We start from the raw sequence: 25,273 nt of genomic DNA on the forward strand, positions 1-25,273 counted from the left end.
CAGGAATCTGATAGAATGCATCACTGCAGAGGGTGCAACAGAGGCTGCTCACGTTTAACATTTAGTCTTTACATGAATTAGAAAGGCAGAAAGATGTTCACAGCGGTGGTGAGCTGCAGAGAATGATTGGTTTCCTTTGTACTCTGTCTGAACTTACAGTTTCCCAGAGTTAGGCACTTCAGAAGGAAAGGTACACCTGTGCTGAGGTGAAAGCAGGTTAATATGGCAGTAGTTTGGGGCATGGGTCTGAATGGGTAGGGAGGGCTTTGTGGGTGTGACCAGATCTAGAGACAGAAATGAGACATGTTGTGGTGGGAAATGTTTATGAGATTAAATGGAAAAAGTCCTTTAGTTCTGTCTTTCCTTAATGTGTCCCAGCAATTTAGTTAAGTAGAATTAAGAAGGTAGACTGTGCCTAGTACACACAGACCACTATCTTTTGTTTGTGAAAGACATCTAATAGCATTTTCAGTGACTAAATGTGATTTGACTCTGTCACAGCTGAAAAATGGGATTGCATCATATTTAGCTTTGAATTTGAGTGGCTCAAAAAGTGCCACCCAGTGAATTGCCAGTATTCAGTATTTTCCCTTTATCTTCTTCTCTGTGGCCTGACCAGGCATGGCCTTTCTTAAACTTACAAGATCTGCCAGGTTCACAGCTGGAGTTGGTGTTGGTGCAGGATACTTGTTGTTTCAACTGAAACTTGTTTTTGATCCACTTCAATTCATGCTCAGGTGAACATCTCTGCTACTGCACAATGTAATGTGTTTGAGTAAGGAGAAACTTGAGAGGGAAAAAACTGGAAAATAATGAGAGGAAAACTGGAAAATAATAAAGGACTTTCAGACTTGAAGAGACAGAACAGGCTAAATAAATGTTGGCCCTGGGGTTCAGAAGAGATTTTTGTGTTGTTTACAGGACTGAAATTTTGAAGACCATTCTATGGCTACATGTAAGACCTGGTGAAGATGAGGTGTGGGAAAGAGTTTATAACCTATGATGTTACTAATATTATTCAGTGTTGCAATTTTCAGCCTAAAGTTCAGCCAGAAATGATGTACACATAAGAGGAAGCTCTCCTTGATTCAGTTTTAATGTGGACTGACAGGGCGTATAGTGCATGAGAAGATTAAAGATGGGACGAAACCCTGCCTTTTTTTAAAGGGGATAAATTAGAGAGAAATAGCTAAGTTAAAGACTCAACTGAATACTTCCTTGAAGTGTCCCTGTGGTGAGTAAATGAGAGTCACCACCCAGATCTTAGTTTCCCGAGGGAAGCAACTGTGTATGTTTTCAGTGCTGTGGAGGAGTGCAGGAGTGGTGGTGAGCTGCAGAGAATGATTGGTTTCCTTTGTACTCTGTCTTCAAATGCAGCAGTTCCTTCAGTCTGCTGTTGGCTCCTAATGATTCTGGAACAGAAAGAAGCAGTGACCTAGAAAATATAGAAATATCATTTTGCTGTAAAATATTTACGATCTCTAGCTTCAGCAAGATGAATTCTGCAGAGTGGTGAATTGGCAGCAGCCATACCAGTCAACTGCATTGCCTTCCAAAAGTGACAGACACGTATTCCAGTCTGAGGTACAACAAGGAGCATTTTTGTATACACACACAATCTGTAATATAGAAATAGGATTATTAGATTGATAAGTGCAGGCTTGTAGAATGTGTTTGAAGATTTCCTAGCCTGGCCATCAAATTCCCCTGCCTGCTCCATGACAATTAAGTAATGCTAAAAAGCATTACTTGTTCTGGGCCAGTATTCTGAGACTAATTAAAAAAAATGGGGTACTTTGTATGTTAGCTACCTGCAAAGTTCTAGCACTTGTTCTTGCATGTCAATCATGAAGACATACAAAGTGTCAAAGTCTGAGTTCTGATGACCTCAGATCATGGTATGCAGAGAGGCTATAATCATGCTGGGTCTGGGAACTGAGAATTCCCCTATAGTGCTGCCCACCGGTGGCTAAATACCCCTTAAGGCTCTTTGAACCCAGTACACTGTCCCATGTGTATGTCCAGCAAGTGGAATGCTGCCTTCTCTCCACATTTCAAACTCATCAAATTCTTCTGCCATGTATTAGAAACCTGGAGAGCATGGGAAGAAGATGCCACTGCTTCCTGTTTGTATTTTCTATTGCACAACTTGGATGAACCAGATAATTTGTTCTCATTTTGCAGGAAAATAAATACATTTTAAAAGTGCTTGAAAAGGAGCAGTTACAGGTTTTTATATCTAAAAATTATAATTGACAATAGACATGTAAAATAAGCATCTGAAAAGATAGATTATGGTTTAAAGTGGTATGTTATAAAACAAAGATAATGGTAATATAAAAATCATTGCTTGTCCTCATTTCTGCACAAACTCTGCAACACATGAATTAAGGATGTGCTTGGTGCAAATGGGAGATGTTAGTAACATCCTTTCTACACAGAACACATTCATGAAAGTAGCATACACTCTGCCAGTTTTGTCCCTTATCACTTTCAGAGTTTGAAAGGAATGTGCTGTTCCCTGGTGCCTGGAGTTGCAGTAGCAAAATATGGTCCAAAGAATAAATGATACCTGTGATACATGTCTCACATGTTAGGATCTGACTCTGTCAATTAAAGCTACTGTTCCAATTTTTTCTTCTGTATCTTTTTGTATACATGTACTTCATCTAATCTTTCTTGGTTGAGAGGGAGACTTTATTCAGCTTTCCCTTTGCCTGCTTTCACATGCTTCTCAGATCTCTCCCTGCATATTTGCATGAAGAGGTAGAGTAAGGCCTTTGGTATTCAGCACAGACAAAAAGCTGTTATTTTTTCTGGGTCAATCAATTTCCTTCCTTAGATCAGAGCTGGGATCTCTGAAGTATATACCAGAACTGAGCTTTCTGCAGAGTTGTAAAATTAGACCTATCACTTGTCATCCCTCTATAATAGCAACAAGGGAAAAAATGTGAAGGAGTGTAAAATTTTGTGGCTGTTCAACTCAGTCAATCAGTTCTAGTTCTCTGGGAGAGAAACTCACAATACAAGCACTTACAGTGTTTGTATGACACAATTAAAAAACCTGTGTGTTTTATCTTTGAATATAGCTGCTATAATATGGCATGTTGTTAAGATGCTTCTTTTGGTTTGCTGGATTTGATTTCACTGCATTAGACTGAGGGAAAAAATGACATGACCCACTTTGATTTAGGATGGCCGATTTCACTCATTAAGACTGTACTTTGCTGGTACTTCACTGTTAGAATATACCTGGGGCTATGCCTTCTGAAAGTGAATCCAACATTTCTGCATTAGGAGACTGGTTGGGCTGAGTGTTTGTAGTCTCTAGGTAGGCTACAAGGATTTTAGAATAAGGAGTAAATAACCCCCTGATACGTAAATTCTTGTGAGAGATTTATAGTTTTACAAAAAAAAAAAAAAAAGAAAGCAAAACCAAAAAACAATAATGCCACTTAAGGACTAATAAATGCTTTTTGTTATTTTTTATATGTGCTTCCTGTACAGAAAAAAAGAATACCCTTTTAGGGCTGGTACCACTTCCTTCCTTATCCCTTGTTGTAAGTTATGAGAAAAAAGATTATTTGGCTTTTATTATAAAGGAAATGTATTGAAGTGCAGAATGCTTGGGAGTGGATGCCTGCTTTACTGCTATAAATTGTTCATTATATGTCTTTTCTTATATGCATCAAACGTAGCACTTGCTGCAGAGATGCATGTGATTTGTCTTCTCTCCTGAGAGATGATAATTGGCTTCAGTTTACTTAGGCTACTACAGTACAATTTATTTTCTTAGCTTAGCTGAGGCTCATGTTGCAGCATGTTTTCTTCTATGAGGGTGAAGTACTTAATTTGGAAAGCGGTGGAGAGTATGCATTGCATTACAAAGACAAAGCACATCCCTACTTTGTGGTGTTTGGTGGAAACAGATCACAGCACTCCACCATCACCTTTACCTTATCTTATTAAATTGTATGTGAACTAATCATAACCTGTCAGAAAACATGCACTAGCTCAGTGTAACTAGCTCAGTAATATGAACACATAACTAATGAACTGTGGTTACTATTTTTTTTACCATTTACAATGAATAATTTCTGTGGTTTTCAGCATCAGTCACATAGTGTAACTTCTCTTTTCTGAATCTATCTCTATCTGAAAATCCAAACATTTTTCAATCAGGCAACAAATAAAAACCAATGAAAAATTATTTTAGGTATAAGGTTTTGTTGTTTTTCCTGCTCAGATTTCTCTATAGTTTTTCAAATTTATCTATCTAGAAAAGAATTAGAGATGAACATAAAAATCACAATAAATGGCACTTAAAGATTGAGTTAAGTTCTTAAATGTAAAAATATTCACACAATTGGAACAATTCACATAGCAGTAACGATTTAACATGTAAGTCATATACTGGAGATGAACCCTCTGGAGTGAGGGTTTTCTTGATTTTATTAATACCCATCCTAAATTTCCCTTCTAAATGATTGACTTTATTTTTCCAGTAGAGTACAGTATGCAGTTCATAATGAACTAAGAATTGGTTAGTACTCACAATTTCCTTTAATGGATTAATGAATTTCACAGTAAATACATTTGACTACAGGGGATCCTAACTTGCCATAATGACAGTCCCACTTTATCATTACCATGCTGCTCCTTCTTGGAGGGAATGTAGGGAGTTTTTGCCACCACACACTGAGATTTCCTCCTTTGTTAATGTCACTTCAGTGCTCATTTAGCTTCAGTTAATTCTGCAAGCTCATTACTCTTTCATGACTGTGCACATGTTAGTACTGCTGCATTAGCTCATATGAGGCACTAGGACTTCTGGGAACATTTGCTTGGGAACAGCATTAAACTGTGCAGCCCTATGAATTAATTTGCAATGTACTGAACAAGAATATGTCTCTTTTCTGGGCATCCATGTGGAAATTCTTTAATCTAAAAACTCATTAAATAAAAGCAGCAAGTAATGAATTTATACTTTTAGAGTGACCTGGCTCTACTCTCAGCAGTACTACCCTCTTATTTAGGCAATATGTGACGGATAAGAGAAGTTTAATCCATAGTGGAATGCATTTTGTCTGTGGTTGAACATGTTGAAAATTCACCAGACATGGGTCATTATAGTCATACAGTGAGGATTTTAGCAACCAAGAAGGAATCCTTCTTTGTTGGCTTAAACAATGGAGACAGACAACAAGCACAAAGTGTTGGGAGTATAAAATCATGCTTGACTGGGACAATCATCACTACTGGCTTGCCTGGCAACATGTAGGGAGTCCTTTCAAGTGGTGTTTCTGTTCAAATTCTCTGGAAACATAGGAGAGGAGTGTGTAATGTGAGATTTAAATTATAGAAACTCTACTGATTTCTGTGGGAAAATGAATAGGTAGAAGGTAGAGGGTAAAAGGAACTTCACAGAAGTTGTAAAGAGTAATTAGGACATATAAGCCCCCAAAGCAGTGAGTCTGTTTCCAGTCCAGCTTAAACCAAAACCCTCAGCTGGTCGAGGCTTAAAGTATTGTCAGTATTTTCTCATATGTAGTGTCTGGTAATGAAGCTGGGTGCAGTATTGTTTTTACAGAACCCTAGCCATTCATGTTAGCAAATACAGCTTTCCCATTACGTGGCATACCAGCTCAAAGACTCTACTGCAGTGATTGCTGATGCTCATCATATTAGACATCTTAATTGATTTTATTCCATCAGTTATTTCCTGGCTATCCAAACTATTTACTATTTAGCCAAACTATGGCTTATATGACATAATATTCACAGATGAAAAAAAACACTGAAAACATGCCAGTGTTTTCACTCCAGGAATATTCTAGTTACTGCTAATTTTGAAATAATATTTTAAACTCAAGCAGATAATACTGTGTTTCAATGTACTATATCTTTCTGCCCTTGAAGAGCATGAAGACATCCATTTGAAGTCAAAAGCTACTGTGTAATTTTGAGATATTATGACTATGAACACAACACAGCTAATTTCATTGCAGGCCCTTCCTTGTGAGATGAAGTAAAATGGTATTTATTTCTTTTGAGACTTGCTGGAATAAAAATTATCGCTGTATAATTAAAATAAATTTTTATCTGTTTGTGATGAGCCCTTTGACTTAATGTCATACAGGACCAAACACAGGAACTTTGTTGGAGGGTTCGTTTGCATATTTAAGACTTGTAACGCGTGGGCAGCTTTGGCAGCAGTGATGTGGCAAATTAAAACAATACCCTATGTATGGAGCAGTGCTTTATGGTTTGGAAGGGCTCCTGAGTATTTACAGAAAGGCAGTTAGGGCAGAGTGAGTAGGTGTCCTAGGTTATCCCCAGACAATATGCTAGTGACAAAGAAATTGAAATAAATGCGGTGCGATCAAGGTTAACAGATTTTTTTTTCAACTTGTTTTACATTAAAAAGCTAAAATATGAAGAAATTTCTTTACCATCTATAGTGGTAAAGAAAGAATTCTTTATTTCTACCAAAGCCAGTTTTTTTCTTACTTTAAGCAACAGAAGGACAGACACAAAGAAAAATCAATACAATAAAAAATGAAATCTTTATTTTTTGGCTCATTTGTAATATCATTTACATTGTTTATGATAACAATTTCCTGCATGCAATTCACCAACACATTACAAGTCAAAAGCATTTGTAAAATAAAGATTCTACGTTTAATGTTAGCTTGTGTACGAAACACAAAATGTCCTGATATCCGTGATTATACAAATGTGCCGTTTTGTTCTTGGGAAATATTGTGAATTCTATTTTTACAATTCTAGTGCAGTGTGGTTCTGAAAGAATAAGAACAGGCTATGTAAACAGACTAATATAGCAAGGACTTAATGAATAATGAGACTGTCTTGTAACTTCTGGTACAAACAGCACCAGAAATTTGCACATTCCCCTTATAGTTCCTTGCTATGTCTTGTAATCAGATATAGCTATTTGCAAAGAAGCTGGGTTCCAGATTTACAAGAACTTCATATTGAAATCTATGCAAATATGATATTAAAGCAAGATAGTCTCCAAATACTCTCTTTTTTCCCATAATGTGATGATGCCAGTTTGAAATTACTGTGGTTAGAAAGTAAGCCAAGTGAATGAGGAAAGAAATACAAGAAACAGTGATCTAAACCTGAAGACACTTCTCTTATATACAAAACTGCTGCCAAATAGTATTTCTTTACATTATTTAAATATACTAACCACATTTTCAACAGGTTAAACAGTTTGCAATATGGCCTATACAGTCTGATTCTACACCATGAAGTAGTTGCTTAAAATTTAAAATGCAAAACTAAAGAAGCTCATGAATAGCAGCAAACTATTGCTTAATGATTTGAAAGAATGAGGTCTTGGTTGTAAAATTTTATTCACTTTGTCACTGACACATGGCTTCCTAAACTGGAGACTGTGGACAATGGAAGGAGCAAGATACAGCAGCAAAAGCATTGTCATGCATCAGTGATACTCTCCACTCTCTATATGACCAAGAATACTACCTCTCCTGTTGAGCTCTTGGACGTTACCCATATTGTGGTACTTATCTGATGCAATTCAATGTAGCAAAGCTGTTTGATTCTATGCTCAAATTTGTGCAACAGTATAGCATTAATATTTACATGGAAATAATATTTATTGATTGATCAGATGTTGGCTGTAATGAGAGAAGACAGTAACTGAAGAACAGCCTAAGAAAAAATTTAGCTGTTTAAAAACAAACAAACAAAACCAAACCAAAACAAAATAAAACAACAAAAAAAGAGGTCCAGATATATTTTGGTGACACTATTTTTCCAGAGCAGAAATTGCATGGTTTTTTAAGCTGTGAATATTTTAACAAAAGCAAGAACTTTAATGATTTGCATAAAAATAAGTAATTGCAGATTCCTGTAAATTAGATGGGTCTTTCCAGGCACATTAATCTGGATGCATGGAATATGGATGCAGCTGTACAAGTAGTTAGAATGCCACAAATTTCAGAACAACCCTGGAACATGACAGTTCTTAAAATCTTTACCCTTGTGCAATGTCATATTTTTATTTATGCATGATTGATGAGTGCAACATGCTTATGCACATCATTTCTATCTGTACATTATAGAGAATCTGAGAGTAGAACACCTGGTCCTCATACCTCTTTCCCCAACATAAAACCTATTACAAAAATAGTCACATATAATAGGAAACAACTTGAGAATTAAAAATGATAAATACACTAATACCAATTTTGTAAAAATATGACAAATGTAGCAGTTGCATTACAAACAGTGAGGAGAATTACTGGTCTATGTGTTTTGCTGTATGTAAAACAAAAAAGTATCACTTTGTACCCATTTCATGCTCCCTTTTCTGTGGAGCCACTTTTCCCCTCATTCTTAGCAGTGTCAGCTGTAGTGAAAACAGTAACCTTTTGTCAAGTTTGTTACCCTGATTCGCAGAGCCACAGTTTGATGATGAAGGTTCGCTGTTTTATTATAGGCACTGACCTTAAGTATATATATATTGTATATATATGCACACACACACACGCGCGCACACACACACACACATATATATGTGTAAAAACTGTCAGTTTGGCATACACCTCCTGCAGGAGTACAGTTGATTCTCTAAGACTGTAAACAAATTGTCCTACAAGCAAAATTCTTAGATCTTTATTTTTTATTTTCCCTGACATATTTACCTTTGTAATTCTTTTCCGATTTATCTTTTTCATATTTTTCTTTATCTGGCTTTGTTACACTGTCATAAGAAGGTGGGGAAGTTGTAGAGGAACTCTCATCCGTTTTTTCTGGAGTGGAATTCCCATTTAGTTTATCAATAATTATCTCTTTTATAACTGGTCCATCTCCTTCTTTGTTTTTATTTTTGTTATATATACTGGACACCTTTTTAACTTTTTGCTTTAAAAGGTAACACCTGTAAGCACGCTGAATGATGACAGCAGATACCTCCTCCTGTTTCCTTTTCAGTGTGGTTGTAATTGGTTCGTAGGACACTTTTGAAGGATTGGCTGCCATGAAGCGATCTTCCATCTGTATTCTGAGGGCGTCCATCTCCCCACTTTCCCCCAAAACACGCTTTGTGAAAGCAAACAAAATGTCAAGGCAGTGAATTCTGTCCCCGCTTACCATGGGCAGATCCATTGCAATAAGCTGGACTTTGTTTGGTTTTGCTATAAGAAGAGGAGGATCTAATGAAGATGCAAAGTCTGATAGTTTACTGTATTCTATGAATTGTGTTGCATCGGGATCAAACTTCTCCCAGACTTCATAGAACATCTCAAAGTCATCCTCGCTCAAGGGCTCAGCGCTTTCTTCAGTAGCAACACTGAAATTCTCCAAAATCACAGCAATGTACATGTTCACCACTACCAGAAATGAGATGATGATGTAGCTGACAAAGAAGAAAATCCCAACAGAAGGGTTCCCACAGTCGCCTTTCACAGAGCTACCTGGATGATCTTTATGGGGGTCACAGTCTGGCTCCCCACTGTTAAGAATTGGGGCAAGCAAACCATCCCAGCCAGCAGATGTGGTAATTTGGAACAGGCAGAGCATGCTGTTGCCAAATGTTTCAAAGTTGAACATGTCATCAATTCCAACTTCCCTCTTAACATAGGCAAAGTTGGACATGCCAAATATCGCATAAATAAACATGACCAGGAAGAGCAGGAGACCAATGTTGAACAAAGCAGGAAGAGACATCATCAAAGCAAAAAGCAGAGTGCGGATTCCCTTAGCGCCTTTAATGAGACGCAGGATTCGACCGATTCTGGCAAGTCGGATGACTCTGAATAGTGTGGGGGATACAAAATACTTCTCAATCATCTCGGCTAAGAACATACCTAGAGGAAAAAAAAAGTGGATATTTAAAATAGAATTTAATTTTTTTCATTCATTACCTATAGAAAGGTTTTTATTGTTTTCTCCAAAATAATCAGTATAGGGAGTCTATATTATAGGAAATAATCATACAAGTTATTACATTAAAAGCTAATATTAAAATGAAAGCACCTTCCTTACATTGAAATGCTATCTAGGAGAAGGGAAATAAGTAAAAGAAAGAAGACTGCTTGTGGTAAGGTAGCTAATAACTGTTCAAGATTTCAGTTATGCCTAAAACCGCTTGGAAAGATAAGTTTCTGTCTTAGATAGGATTAGTTCTCAAAGATAAGCCTATTACCATTGTTTTTTCTGAAAGACTATATTGGCTTGATTTCCACAAATCAGTGATTTTTTCTAACCTAAGGATCTACTCTGTATCAGCACAGCCTCTCACAGGTGTACCACCCTTTAAGACTTAGATTTTGTCATACAACTCATTTGCACCTTGCAAGACCTTAGCAAAAGCAATTAAAAATCTCACTCCCTTCACATACTTTTTGTTTTAGTGCTGAAAGCAAACTTGTGGTTAGTTCACATATACTTCTAAATGTTCTTTATATTTGTACTTGTTAATTTAATGTGCAAAATAGTTCCTTTTTGTCTTTTGATTTGGAAGATGACAGTGAATCTAACAGGAGAGATAAAAATCTCATTTGAACATTTCATATACTGTATGCCATAAAGTCTGAAGGTCTGATTTAACATGTAAGTACTATAAGAAACAGAATATTTCATATCCTGTATCATAACATTCTTGAAACAAATGTTCCCTTTCTCTCCCAATAGCTCTTTCTTGAAAAGGGATAGCTCTTACCCACTATGGAGAGAATAACAACCACAAAATCAAAAATATTCCAGCCTACAGTGAAGTAGTAATGACGAAGTGAAATCAATTTCAGGACAAATTCTCCAGTAAAAAGGATAATGAATACAAGGTTTATCCGGGATAAAATTGTTTCCATTTCTTTACTCTGGTCATCTGTTTCTACCATCATCGTGACCATGTTAAGGCAGATAAGTATCATGATGCTGATGTCAAATACTTGTTTGGTTACAAAATCGAAGACCATGCCTTGGAATTTGTTCTGCAAAAACAAAGATTGAATACAGTTTATATTCCAAAAATATGTCTTTACAAACAACAAAGGGAAAAGCAAGTCTCTGCAATATTTAGGAGCATGGAGCAAGACCCATTCACGATATATCTATTGATATATACCAAACCCATGCTGGTTTGTGTCTCATCCTCTTAGAGTGGATCAAGAATCTGTACTACTGTTGGCTTAAGGAACAGGAAGGGAAACAATGCAATATTAAAATAATATTATTGAGAATTGATTTTATTAGTGTAAAACAGGTGATACAACATAAAACCCATCAAGAATACCAGACAAATGGAATTCGTTTTCTTATCTTTATTCTTAGCTGGGTTTAGATTACTAACCCCCAGAGATGTCTCCCTCTTCTTTAAACCAGTTGTCCTTGGTCAGATCATTGAATCACTGAAGTAACATGTCTCAAACACACCATGACCACAATATCCTAGTTTTCCTTTAATACTTAGTTAAATATTTGTTCCCATATATCTCTCCTAAGAAAGACTGGTTTTAACCACTCAGAGCATTATGTGCAAGTATTTTGATTATTCCAAACACTGTAGGAATTCAACGAATAACAGTGTAGTTTCTTAAGAGAAAATTTATCTTAGTTTATTCTTTACGCCCTAAGGATCTTTTCTTTTATTCTGTCAGATTATCTGCATTTTTCTCACTCTTTCACATTAAGTGACCACTACCCCCTTCCATCTTCAGCAGCAAGGGCCAGTTCATCCCCATTTCCTACAGATTCTCTTGGAGGATAAACACAAAACAAAACAGAATATCAGGTTTATCCATGGGGAACAAGAACCAATAAATGATCCAATCAACTGTACTTCTCTAGGATTTAGCAGGGAATTACAAAATTCATCACATTAAACTTACTAAATCTGAAGTTCATGAAAATTAAAAATTATGTTCATGCTTCATGGTGTATGCTTTTAGATGAAATACTATGGAAGAAATATTTTCTTTCTAGAATATAAACTTCTTTATTTAGCTAAAATCATATTCCCAAATGAGTACTTAATATTAGGGGTATTAAAATCAAATTGCTCTTACCACTGGCCTTGGTATAGGTTTCTGTGGCTTTTTAGATCCCAGTTTTTTCATTGCATTGTAGTATTTCTTCTGTTCTTCCGTCATAAATATATCCTGACCTCCAAAGTACAGAAATAATATCGAAACTAATTACTCTCATGTCCACACATACATTTAACTACAGTATATCTCTCTGTAATAAAATGTTACATTAATATTTGATAATAGCAAAATTAGGGGTTTGGGGTTTTTTTTGGATATTTTCCGCGTGGATGCTCATATGCATTCCTAACACACACAAGAAAAAACCCAACCCTTACTGGTGACTTCTTAGGCTGATGATAGAATTTTTCCAATGCCTTCATGCTTACTTTTCCTGATGTGACTAAAATGGTTCTTACTATAGGAATGCTACTAAGTAACATACCAATTAGGATATGTTTAGTTCGTAGGAGCCTGACTGGTGCCTTACATATCCTAAATTGCAGATCAACTTAGATTTAAAACTAGCCAGGTCCAAAAGTGGGATAACTTAGAGGTACAAGTTGTGTCAAGGGAGAGTATTTGGGTCTCATTTGAGACTATTAATGACAGCAAAAAAAATCACCTTTGATAGAAATTTAAGAAAAGTAAACCAAATCATGTCATTATTATGATTTATATATATATATTTCTATTTACATATATAAAGCGCCTACCACCATATTGATAAACATTCTTTGGAACCACACTGACAGCATTATTATGGCATGTTTATCAGTTATTAATTAAAACACCACAGTAACCTCAACTAACTCAAATTAGGTTTTGTTTGCAGATGCAAATGGTGCCAGTCAGATGTGCAATTGACTGACTGAATTTCAGTATAATGTAAGTTGTTCTTATTGATAAGTCTGAACTAAGTCAGATAGAAACACAATGTCAAAGTCACTGTCTGCTAAACTGGGTGTCAAAGCCCGAAGCATGGCATAATTGATAGAAACTGAAGAAGTCATCCCCAACATTTTTATGTCTCTTTTAAGAAGGTAAAGAATATTTTCACAGAGAAAAATTTATGTAGTTCACTGATGACTTTCACCACAGCTGTTTGGTACTGCTACATTTTGTTTGTATTTGTATTTGGATAAAACTAAATCATATGAAACTGTGTTTTCACAGCATACAAAGATTTTTTAGAATGATTCTGAGGTTCTAGTTCTTTTGGCAGCTGAAAGCTAAGGATTATGAGGCTTCAAAACATTTTTAATGTGATTATTTGTGGTTTTAGATTTGTAAAATAATTTAAAAATTAAACTTTATGCATTATCAATATGATTATTTTAAACATGCCGAATGTTTAAATGTATGTCAAATATATGCAGAAAAAATATCCTCACTTTTATACCTTTGCTTTATTATTGCTAATAAATTGTAGGTTGTATTTTTGTCTAACAAGTTAATCTAATTTCTCACAGACGTGTTAGGAAAATAGTGCTACTTTTTTACCAGTATTTTTTTATCAGTACGCCTGCTCACGTGAGGTCTGTATTTAATCAATTGTACGGACACAACGTCTTGTGCAAACACAATGTCTTCATTAAGTGTCAGCAGCTTATATGATTAATTAAAATTAGTTTATCTCAATTCTCTAAAGTTAATTTAAAAAGAAACTCTTCCATGGCAGATAACATTACATGTAATCAAAAGAATGATGCACGTTCCCTTTCTGCATCTTTATTTTAGTTTTTATACAATTCGCAAACTATTATGAAATGACTCATGATTTGTCCTCTTCACTCTTCAAAGTGATGACATGCAAAGGTCAAAATCACATCCACAGTTGTAACACAAGTTATCTTGAAAAAGAGACATTTTTATTCAACTTGAAATAACTATTGATTTTTATTATCTTTACATAAATAAGTTGTTATTCATAATAGCTAATAATTTACAGCACTATGGAAATATTTTAAATACTTATCTTCTTTTTTTGTTGGTTGAAGTTGTCTATAATGACACCAATAAAAAGGTTCAAGGTAAAGAATGATCCAAATATGATAAAGATGACAAAATAAAGATACATGTACAAGTTGTCCTCATACTTGGGTTGATCTTCAACCTGCAAAATATCATAGATTTTATTATCTATGAAAATAACGTGAAAAACAATGCATATAATTTGTGAATAGCTGTATGCTGTCTCATGTAGAAAAGCTATCAATTGCACTCAGTTATTAAAATGTCCATTCCAGTCAAGATTTCGAGAACAGAATCAATCAATTTTATATCAACATAAACCTCCCTGGAACAATTTTGGCCATAAATGAGTGTTCTTACACACATCTAAGAACAGATGGTTTTCTAGTGAGTATATCTTTCATGAAATCCATAAAATTAAAGCAAATTTCTAAGGATGTTTTTGCTATTGGCTTGATTCTTCTGGTTTCCACATCTCAATGCCAGCCCCTCTACTGCAGAGTAGAATTCTGAACTGTAGAATTTAGAAATGCTGAAGTTAATTAAAGCAGATATATCGCTCTGGGAGATGAATATCACTGTCTGATGACACTTATCACTAATGTCACTAACATCTAGGCTGTATAGAACTAGTTCTGGCATCTGTTTTGCACTTTTTTTTATCAAGGTAAACAGTTTTTATTTTATAGCCAAGATAAAATTCTAATCCTTAGAAAACTTAAGGCAAAACCTAATTATATTTAAGTAGCCAGATAACATAAGTGTTCATCCTAAAGAAACAGTGAAATGCACAATTACAAACTATAAAACAAGATTAATATATTCAATATGTAATAACTAAGTTATGTAATCTTAAATTATTTTATACTCATGGTTACTATAGGGAGTGGTTAAAAAGCCTTTTTTGTGTGTTTTTCATTATCATTGACTTAAAAAAAAGCAGTAAAGAAGTAAATTTACAAATTCTAAGATTCATGGAGGTAAATGTAAGTTCCTTTCTAGACTAAATGTATCTGGAAAAAGCGTGTTGGTGCATATTATAATTCTTAACATTATTGTACATGTAGTTCTATATCAGAATAAGAAAAACAGATGATCTTTAGAAGTCTTATACTTACATCTCGTGAATCAACAGCTGCATACATAATATCCATCCATCCTTTGAAAGTAGCCTAAAAATAAAATCCAGCTGTTTATCTTTCCTATAAAAATTCATAATGCGGAAAATAACTAGTTCACAGAATTTGGATGGTACCTTTCAATAAAATCTTATCTAAATTTATAAACCACATTTAATAACATGAGCATAATAAAATATTTTTCCTAGTAATACTATGATTATTGTAGACATTATTTTTATGTATTCAACAGTTATTAAAAATGAGGCTCTAAAGGTTTCAGCAAGGGCACAATGTGTTTGGAGATGCAGATACTTTGCAGATGAAGAATGCAAGACTCAGATAGATATTAATGCTGGAGTTGGTCAGGTAAAATTTACCAGAATCATACATGGTGACAGCCATTTTATGAAGTTTACAGTATGAATTGATGCAGTCAGCAATACCGCTTCTGGACAGATACCAACGTGCATCTGAATGTTTTTGCTAGAGCTAAACTGCCATGGTATTTTTAGAAATGTTTTAATACTGTGTAACTAAAAGGGCTAGACTGTTCATAATTAAAATATACATTGGTTCTTGGGGGATAAGATTCACAGAAGATGAAAAAGTGAACTGTTGAAGAGCTGTGATTAACTTTTATAAAACTTAGGGCCGAGTTCCCATGGAGACTTTGTTTAGGAAGTGTAAGAGTAAAAAAAGATTTGCAATCAATCCTCTAAGAAAATGATTTTCATGGACAAGAAATGTGCACTTTCTGAGTAGCACCATGTGGTTGGTGTGACATACTTGAAGTTGTGAATGCTGGCCCAGGGTTACAATGGAATATGATAGTTATAAATAATGAGTATTTTTTTTTATAAAAATATTTCGTATTTTCCTATCTTAATGACAGTTTGTACATGGTTTTGTAGTTTCATGCACTTCTTAATGGAACATTTATTTTAGTAGCAAGTTCTGTTTATCTGCAAACATCAAGCAAATGTGTTACGTGAATAATCAGTCGTAATACTCCTTTAGAATCTGTCTGTCAATACCTATCCACATTCTTCCCATGGGCAGCTCCTGTTTCTCTCAGGATTTTAGACCTCTTACATAAATATTATGATAATGATAGGGAAAGAATTGGCTCCATGCTACATGAAACACTGGATACCCTGATGTCAGATTTCCTATTATTTACAATTCCTTTCTCTAAACTCCTCCCAGGTCTGGAAAATGAAGCCCCTACTAAACAAATACCAGCAGTAAAGACACCAGATGATGTATTTTTACGATCTAACTCACAATCTGGCTCCTTTGATGTGTATAGACATAAAGAAAAATCCATTCTACCTTGACCAGGCTGTTGATAAAAGAAAAATTATTCCACAGTGCCAGAGTTCCTAGATTAATGGATTATGACTGTGAAATACTGTTGCTGTGGATGTGTAATGATATGGAGGAATAGATTATGTGGGAGGAATTGGCAGTAGTTGCTCGTTTCAGACCAGTCAGTCAGGATGTCTGCTCTCTTTCAAGCTGCTGTCTGCCCTCCTGTCTTACAAGGTAACTGAGCTCATAAAGGAGAAGAGAAACCTTTTTAATAATTAGAGAGACATCTGATCCTTGTCCACCATGGCAAGACTCATGAAATGCATTACTGAAGTTTATACTGTGCCACACTAAAAAGATTCTTGTATCTTTTTCACTTATTGTTGTCACATTATCATAATTGATAGACCGTGTACCTTAGCTTTGAAATGGGAAGTTTCTCTGCTATCATTAATACAAAAATTACAGATAACAGTGCAATAGAGTTGTGTATGTCATTGCTATGACAAAATAATTCCATTACGTAATAGACTTGCCCATTTTTCCTAGACCTTTTTAAAAAGAGCAAAAAGAAAATGCATAAATTTACTTACTACTTGAAGCAGAGCAAGATATCCAGCTCCTACATTATCAAAGTTTACTTTCACATTTTTCCATCGGGCACTCTGATTGTTTTTTATAAGTTCCTCACACTGAGTATAGTTGTTGACATCACGGACATCAAACATCTCACCAGTTGTGGTGTTGACACAGTGATAGTATTTGCCAGCGAACAGATTTACTCCCATAATGCTGAAGATGAGCCAGAATATAAGACAAACCAGCAATACATTCATGATAGATGGAATTGCTCCTATAAGGGCATTTACAACCACCTAGTATACAAATTAGACAAAATAACCACTTAGTTTATGAACAGAAAAATAAAAATACTATTAAAATGTTAAAACAGTATTAATATGGAATGGACAGCTAAAATATTGCATTACAAATTTATGGGGTAAATGTTATTTAGGATTCAATAAAAATCACTAATGAGATTGAAAAAAAAAAGAAAGGAAGAAATAAAATAATATGGAAACCAAGACAATGCAAAAGTCTCAAAAAAACTCAAAAATCAAAAGAAAACCTGTTAGTAGCAAGATGGATTCTTAGAATTTGTGTGCTCTAGAGAAAAAGAGAGAAAAAAATGTTAAATTCCAACAATACAAATCAAAATCTCTAAACAGAAAATAAAACAGGAAAAGGTCAAAGAATGATGATGTAGAAAACTTAAAAATGTCTGCACATAAAGCTATCATTAGTAATGATCTTATTGTCAGAAGCTTTATACTGATACCAGTGTATTTTAGCATCTACTTTCAATGTAAAGTAGTTAAGCATGTCTTGGTTTTAAATTGCCTGGCTCACTGTAGTTGCTCTTTCACTAAGTTAGGTTCCCTTTTTTTTTTTAATTTGCTGCATTTAATACTGTTGAGCGACTATACATGGGCAAGTGGCAGCAAAAGATCAGATTAGGTCCCTTGACAAAAATTTTCTTGTCACTGAACTAAAAGAGAGCTACAGATAATCAGCCAATAATTTTCTACCAAATCAGTAGAAGTTGCATGAGGTTTTCTTGTCTGGTTTTGAAAATAGTAGCATTTTTAAGTTCACAAGTTTGACAAAATAGTCTAAGATCAGTAGAGCTTTTTCCTATTTATTAGATAGGGACTTATCTGTTGTTTGCAATGCAAATAATGTAAAATTGTGGTGATGGTAATGTGCCACAGAACACACTTTCCTACTCTGGCTAGTGTGGCCAACTCTAGAGTACCAGTGGCCTCAACCCACACAAGAACCACTCTATTTGTCAGTTTACGACCTGTGACCAAGCTATTAACATGCACTGGATCATCAGAGTATTTTGAGGTGAAAGATTGAAATGAGATTTCTCAATAATATTACCTTGTTAGTTTTGTATAAATCAGTTTTTCCAGGAAATAGTCTGAATTTTCAGCAGACAGGCTGCAATAGTTTGGGTTTGATTTCATGTGTGTGTCAGATTGGCAAAATATGAAAATAATAATTTCCTCAACAGGAATGATTTAGCTGTGTAGGAGAGGTAAGAAGGCAGCAGATGCATTAATATGAAGTAAAGGACAGTAGCTGAAAAAAATTGTTTCCCATTTCTCTCTTTCTATCCTTCCAACACCATCCTTATTTCAGCTATCTGTTCAGAGAACCTTTCCTTAATATTACAGCATTTATTGTGGGATTATTTTCCTCAGGCAGGTAGAAAGGGAGGCAGCTACAGGGAAGCTTTGGTTTCCCTGTGGGGTGCCACTGTTGTCAGCTTCTTTACCTTTGGTTTTGTTTTATTTTGGTTTTGTTTTTCTGGCTAATTCTCTTCCATGCTGACAATCTAGCATAGAATCAAAGTCAATTCAGAAGCTTATAAAAGTTATCAGAAATTTATAAAAATCCCCAGCTTAACCGGAGAAAATGACCCCAATCCCCTGCTCTAAAATTTCTCATGTCCTTTTACTTGTCAATATAGGCCCACAAATCAATGGAAATTTTGAAAGTTGAGGGGCCTGGATAGCACAACTATGCAGCAGTGAGCAGGCAAATTTAATGAGCTCAAGATCTAATCTGCAAACACAAGCACTACATGTCTTGTCTCTAGGGACATTCTGGAAGGCCTTTTTTCCACACATTTTTGCATGCATCCCCATTCTGGAGTTGAGTGTCACACTTCCACATTAATTTTTGTATTCACACATTTATTCAGACTCATCCATTTCATCTCACCCTCATTCCTTCAAATCGTGACAAGGCTCTTAAAGGTCTTAAAGCTCTTAATGTCCGAAGCGATTTAATGGCACCAAGTTCAGAATAGCCCAAAGCATTGGCTACTAAACTAACCAATGAGACCTATAAAAATACAGAAAAAATATTATTATAGAAGTTGTTCTATGTTTTATTTGAAAGAAATACAGAATCAAAAGAAAGATCAGCAGTGACAAATGGAAGAGCATCATTCTTGCTTTTAGGGATATCAGAGGTGCAATCCAACATTTCTCATAGTTGCTGGAAAGGCAAGAGGTCCTATGAAGTCATGTTTGGAAAAGGAATATGTGCTATTAAATGTCTGTTACAGCTGGGTAGGGTTAAACAGGCAGGTGCAAGCACACTGTTGGTGGAGGATAAAACTTTCAGAATTGCAATAGGCAAGAAAATGAATGTGTCTCTCTCTTTTGAAATAGGAATGTGTGCAGATGAAATGAAAATGAACTCAAAATGGTGGAAAGAATTTTTACATTAATCTGAAACTCGAGGGTTGTAAGTCCACATTTTTGTGTATGGATCTTCCAATTTAGAGTGTCTGTTTCAAAAAATGTTTTGAAACTTAGCAATCACAATTAGCCTGGCTCAAGATCTTCAGTCAGGGTTGTCACCAGAGCTAGATCACTGGTCATATAGCTCCACATTGACTTTATTTGTATTTAGTAATTTTTAATCCAGATGAATTCTGTACTACTTGGTAAAGTGGCTTATTTATGTGATTTGATTCCAAGTCCCTAGTGGCATATGGTTCTCATCACCTCCAACACTGCTTATCCTATCTTCCATATAGTCTAAGTGTTCAGGTATTAGACTTAAATAAACTTTCTTTCTATTGAGAAGCTAATGATTTTTTTTATTTTTTTTTAAAGATATAAGCTATATTATCAGTAGGCATTTTTGACACTCTCAGACATAAGACCCAGTGTAGCCTTTGTTGTGTCTTATGTAGCCTTCCTTAAATTATGGTCCTGTGCTACAATAATGTTATTTTTTTATATGTACGTAATAGATAATTCTTAATTTATGATCTTTTACTGGCAAATATTCAAAGTTCATTTTTTTTCAGATATTTAATTGCAAGCCATAGGTCTGTTCCCTAACTCACTGAACAAGAACCTTCGGTTTCATGATATATAATCTGAATATCCCCTTGAAACAATTAATTCATTTAATTAATTAATTAATTAGCTAATAAATGATTAATTTCCAGATTATCTAATGTTATCATAGTGTACCATATTAGGATACACATGAAGACATATAAGACTGTCTAGGAAGACAATGTGACATCTCTTTCTTTATCTGGTTTCCAAACACATCAATATATTCCTCTTCATATTTCCTCTTGTTTTTATTACAAAGTTGTGAGGGCAGCAATTATTTCATGCTCTGTCCATAGAGCATTTAGTATCTTAGTATAATGTGACCCTCATCTTTTCCAGAATGGTGCTGCTGAAAAACTAATAAAACGGTTGAGAGTACCATTTAATTTCAATCCTTTCACTGTATTAACAAAAAGCACGAAATATTTTTAGTATATAAAGAAATGTTATATAAGTCATCAGTATGACCAGCTTTTAACATACTATACAGAAAACCCAGTTGGAGAGCTGTTTTGCGGCATCTAACTGCTCAAAAACTGTTCCCATCGGAATTTTATCCATCATGAGCATTTTCAGGATGGTCAAAGATTTCATTCTGCTTACAGATTCATTACTGCCCCACAGCATCTGGCAAATGCATGATTTAAGTGTTACTCATGTTTCAGTGTTACTCATGTCTCTTTATTTCAAGTACAATTTACTTACACAATAATTTAGATATAAAGTCTCCATACCAAATTATAGGACTACCCTATAAAGTTTAAAAATATACAGCATAAAACAGTAACCAAAAAGTTTACCTGAAGTAGTAGAATACTACTCAACTTTAATGACTGACAAACTCACTGGATATTCCCAAGTATCCTATTTCCTTCTCTGATGTCCTATCTCCCATCTTTATAGGTTGCAAAGACATTTTAGAGTCATGTTCCTTGCTATAGCTGTGTTGTATATAGCAGAATAGTGGGGCTGCAAGATGCCATGATAAGGTGTTAAACTGAGGGAGCCAGATGTACCAAGAACCATCTGGCATGGCTGTAAACTGACAGAGCTGAAAATTGTTTTTTCCTTGTGTAATTATTAAACCCTAGTCTGGTCACCATCACTGAGAGAACTGTGGTGCTAAGGGAATCGCTGAATTAGCCTTAGGCACAGTAAGATGTTTTTTACTACTTTCTGGAGCACTGAATATAATCGTTCAAAAGTAGAACGTTCCAATCTCATTTAGTCATGCTTTTGTTTCCAAAAGTAAAAATTATGGGTAAAATTTGCCATATAAATCACTTTACTTATGATGATGATTGCTCTATTTCTGAAAGCCTGCTCAGATAACAGCATCTTTGAAGCTAAACTATTATTAAGAAACCATGGAGTATGTCTTAGAATAAAATATTTACATTTATGTTCTGAAAAGAATAATTATGGTATGATTTGTAGTTTAGCTTAAAAAAAAGTCCATTCTTAACATTAACCTGGAAGGTAGCATCTGTCTTCTACATTAACATCCATTAAGAAAACCATTCACACCATTTCACTGTAGTGTAGATTTTCAGGACAGAATTAGAGATTAATGATACAGCAAATCTAACCTGGGAAGATTTAAAAAAGGAGAAAATCTTCTAGTTTGAGTTCTTGGCCAAGGTAGCTAGGTCTTTTCTCCTCTGGAAGTCAAAAAATCTGATATATTTCTACTATAAAATATTTATGGGACCTTGGTTTATCAAAACGTCTCCAGATATACAGTAGCTTGGGCAGAAATTACTATAAATGCACATTTGCCCTGAGATGGCATCTTTCAATTCCAGACTGAGGACATGTACAACCAATGAACTGGGTCAGATAATGTGTGAAGGCAAGAGACCAAAATATTCTTGGAGGAAAACCAGCTTTGATCCCTTCTGACAATATAAGCAAGGCCTTTGCACAGAGTATATCTCAGCTGGGAAGGCAGCCAAAAAATCTTGTATTCTCTTCTATCATAAACCCTGCCAAGTCATAGCTGATTTAACTATTGCAGATTGTCAGCCCATTAAGAGTAATTAATTTTTAGACCAAATAGCCCTTGTCTTTCTGTTTGACTGAAAATTATAACCATCTAGTTTGGAGAGATGGAGTTCTGAAAACTGAGGTGAAAACTGGACCCAAATGTACTGTTTCACTTGCGAAGCTGCAATGCTTGTAGAAGACACTTGCAATGTAGTAGTCTCTTATTTGCTAAGGAATAGGACAGCATGATCAGTGTTCATTAAAAATACCATGTTTTAAAATTAGGGTTTTTTCCTCATAAAATGTCAAGTTTGATATGTCCTGGGTAAGAAACTATTAACCATGAAGAATGAACAAACTTATGGCCAGCCATCCAACATAAAGTTATTTTCAACTACATATATCACTGTAGGTTATTAGTAATGCAGTATAGTATACAATGTGAAATTGTTTTGCATATTTATAGGATTACTTAGTAGTAATGAGTTTTACAACATAGAGGACTTTGGTGAATTTTTCAATATTAAAAACTCTGTACTCACATCAACAATCAGGAAGTCCAGCCAGCACCAAGCATTAGTAAAATACATTTGAAAACCATATGCTACCCATTTTAAAAGCATTTCCAAAATGAAAATATATGTAAAAACTTTGTCAGCATATTCCAACATAGTCTTGATAGTTTTGCGCTGTTCAATATATATATCTTCAAAAGCCTATGAAAAAATATATTCAGATATTACTAGTGTTTCACAGAATATACATGAGAACAAAAAGGAATAAATTGATAAAAATTAAGTACATCAGAGCTACTCATTCCCTTGTTCTTCTGCATCCTGTTATTTTACACGTCCCATCTTTAACCATGTTACAAATTGGAGCAAAATTATGTATTCTGACTCAATTTTTATATATCATATTTACAGATGAATGAAGAAATAAACTCAAAGCATGCATTTTTGCCCATTGTGGTGTTAAGAAAGTTATGCATTTGCACACAATAACACCCCGTTCTGATAAGAAATCTGTTCCAGATATTCTATTCTAGAAAGCAGTTAGGGAGATGACATCTGCTATCAAGCAGACTTTGACTAAGAGTCAAAGAATGATATTCCACAGAATGACTGAATCAAAGAAGAGCAGGGGTTGGAAGGGACCTCTAGAGATCACCTAGTCCAACCTCCCTGATAAAGCAGATTCACCTAGAGCAAGTTACACAGGATCACATCCAGAACTGTATATCCAGAGCAGGAGACTCCACAACCTTACTGTTGTGAACTTGTCCCAGTGCTGTCAGTCTCAAAGTAAGGAGTGTTTCCTCATCTTCAGATGGAATTTTCTGTGTTCCAGTTTATTCCCACTGCCCCTCATCCTGCTGCTGGGGAACACTGAAAAGAATTTGGCCCCATCCTCTTGACACCTGACCTCTCATCCTTTCCTGATAAGAGAGATGCCCCAGTCCTTTAATCATCCTTGCAGCCTTCTGTGGGACTCCTCTCAGTAGCTCCTTGTCTTCCTTGTACTGGGGAGCCAAGACCTGTGCACAATCGTCCATATGTGGCCACTCCACTAGGGCACAGAAAAGGGGATGATAACCTTCCCTGACCTGCTGGCCACACTCTTCTGAAAGCACCCCAAGAATGCCATTTGGCTTCTTGGCTGCAAGGGCACAATGGTGGCTCATGGTTAACTTGTTATCCACCAGGACTTCTGAGTCCTTCTGTGCACAGCTTCTTTCCAGCATATAACCCCCTAACCTGTCTGGCTGCATGGAGCTATTCCTCCCTAGGTGCAGGATCCTACATTTGCCTTTGCTAAACTTCATTAGTTTTTTCTCTGCCCAACTTTCCAGTCTGTCCAGATCTCGCTGAATGGCCACACAGCTTTCTGGGGTATCAGCCACTCCTACCACTTTTGTATCAGCAAACTTGCTGACAGTACATTGTCCATTCATCCAGGTCATTGATGAATATGTTGAACAAGACTGGACCCTGTGCTACTGCGTCATGGGATTCACAACCTTCTGAGTCCTGAGATTCAGCCAGTTCACAATCCTCACTGTCTGCTCATCTCACCCACAATTTCTAAGCTTACCTATGAGTATGTTAGGGGAGCCAGTGTCTGCTCTCCTCTCATCTCTCTACCGGATTGGTCAAGCATGATTTCTTCTTGGTGAATCTATGCTGACTACTCCTAATAACCTTCTTTTCCTCTACATGCTCAGAGATGACATGCAGAATGAGCTATTCTATCATCTTTCCAGGGATGAAAATGAGGCTGACTAGTCTGTGGTTTCCTAGGTCCTCCTTTTCCTTTTTGACTACCAGACTGGCATTGGCTTTCCACCAGTCCTCAGGCACCTCTCCTGCTCTCCATGACCTTTCAAATATGATGGAGAGTCGCTCGGCAATAACATCTGCCAGCTCCCTCAGTATTTGCAGGTGCATCTCTTTGTAGCCCATGGATTTGTGGGTGTCTGGTTTGCCTAAATATCTCTAACCCTTTCCTCCTCAACCAGGGGAAAGTGTACTCATTCAGCAGCATTTGCTAGAATGTACACTTTGCACATTGATACTATAGCAAAAGTTCAATTTGAGTAAAGCTGGAAAGGTGGGTAATGTATATTTTGTGGGAAAGTGGTTGCTAGGTTTAATTTGCTGTCACACACTTCCCTATCTCCTGCCTCCAAAAAAGGAAGAGAAAGTATGGTCTTTCATATACAGAGAAGTGGTTGAGCCTGGAAGGAAATAAGGACTGAAAATCATACATTTAGCTACATATTCACAATTAACAGTCCTTTGTACTCAAACCTCCTGATGGACATGCTGAAAATTGGCAGCAATTTAAATCCTAAGCAGCTAACCAGGCGTTCATAAAATTGCACCCAGTTTATAGTGGTAAACCAAAAGTATCATTAAAAAAAGGGCAT

At 35.6% G+C, this 25,273-nt stretch overlaps 1 protein-coding gene across 15 annotated transcripts in view; it reads right to left on the reverse strand.

Annotated features, from left to right (window-relative positions):
• Positions 1–8,667: 8,667 nt before the first annotated feature.
• Positions 8,668–25,273, reverse strand: part of LOC103530341 (sodium channel protein type 2 subunit alpha) — a 54,504-nt gene continuing 37,898 nt past the window's right edge. For all 15 annotated transcript variants that reach the window (XM_030453859.1, XM_030453855.1, XM_030453851.1 and 12 more), the window contains 8 exons: positions 22,887–23,060; positions 19,220–19,342; positions 17,020–17,301; positions 15,113–15,166; positions 13,999–14,136; positions 12,060–12,164; positions 10,715–10,985; positions 8,668–9,860 (listed from right to left, as the gene is read on the reverse strand). In XM_030453859.1, the coding sequence (XP_030309719.1) occupies positions 8,668–9,860; positions 10,715–10,985; positions 12,060–12,164; positions 13,999–14,136; positions 15,113–15,166; positions 17,020–17,301; positions 19,220–19,342; positions 22,887–23,060 (2,340 nt within the window). The remainder of the gene's footprint in view (positions 9,861–10,714; positions 10,986–12,059; positions 12,165–13,998; positions 14,137–15,112; positions 15,167–17,019; positions 17,302–19,219; positions 19,343–22,886; positions 23,061–25,273) is intronic.

Source organism: Calypte anna, chromosome 7 (assembly GCF_003957555.1).
Source record: "Calypte anna isolate BGI_N300 chromosome 7, bCalAnn1_v1.p, whole genome shotgun sequence".
NCBI lineage: Eukaryota > Metazoa > Chordata > Aves > Apodiformes > Trochilidae > Calypte > Calypte anna.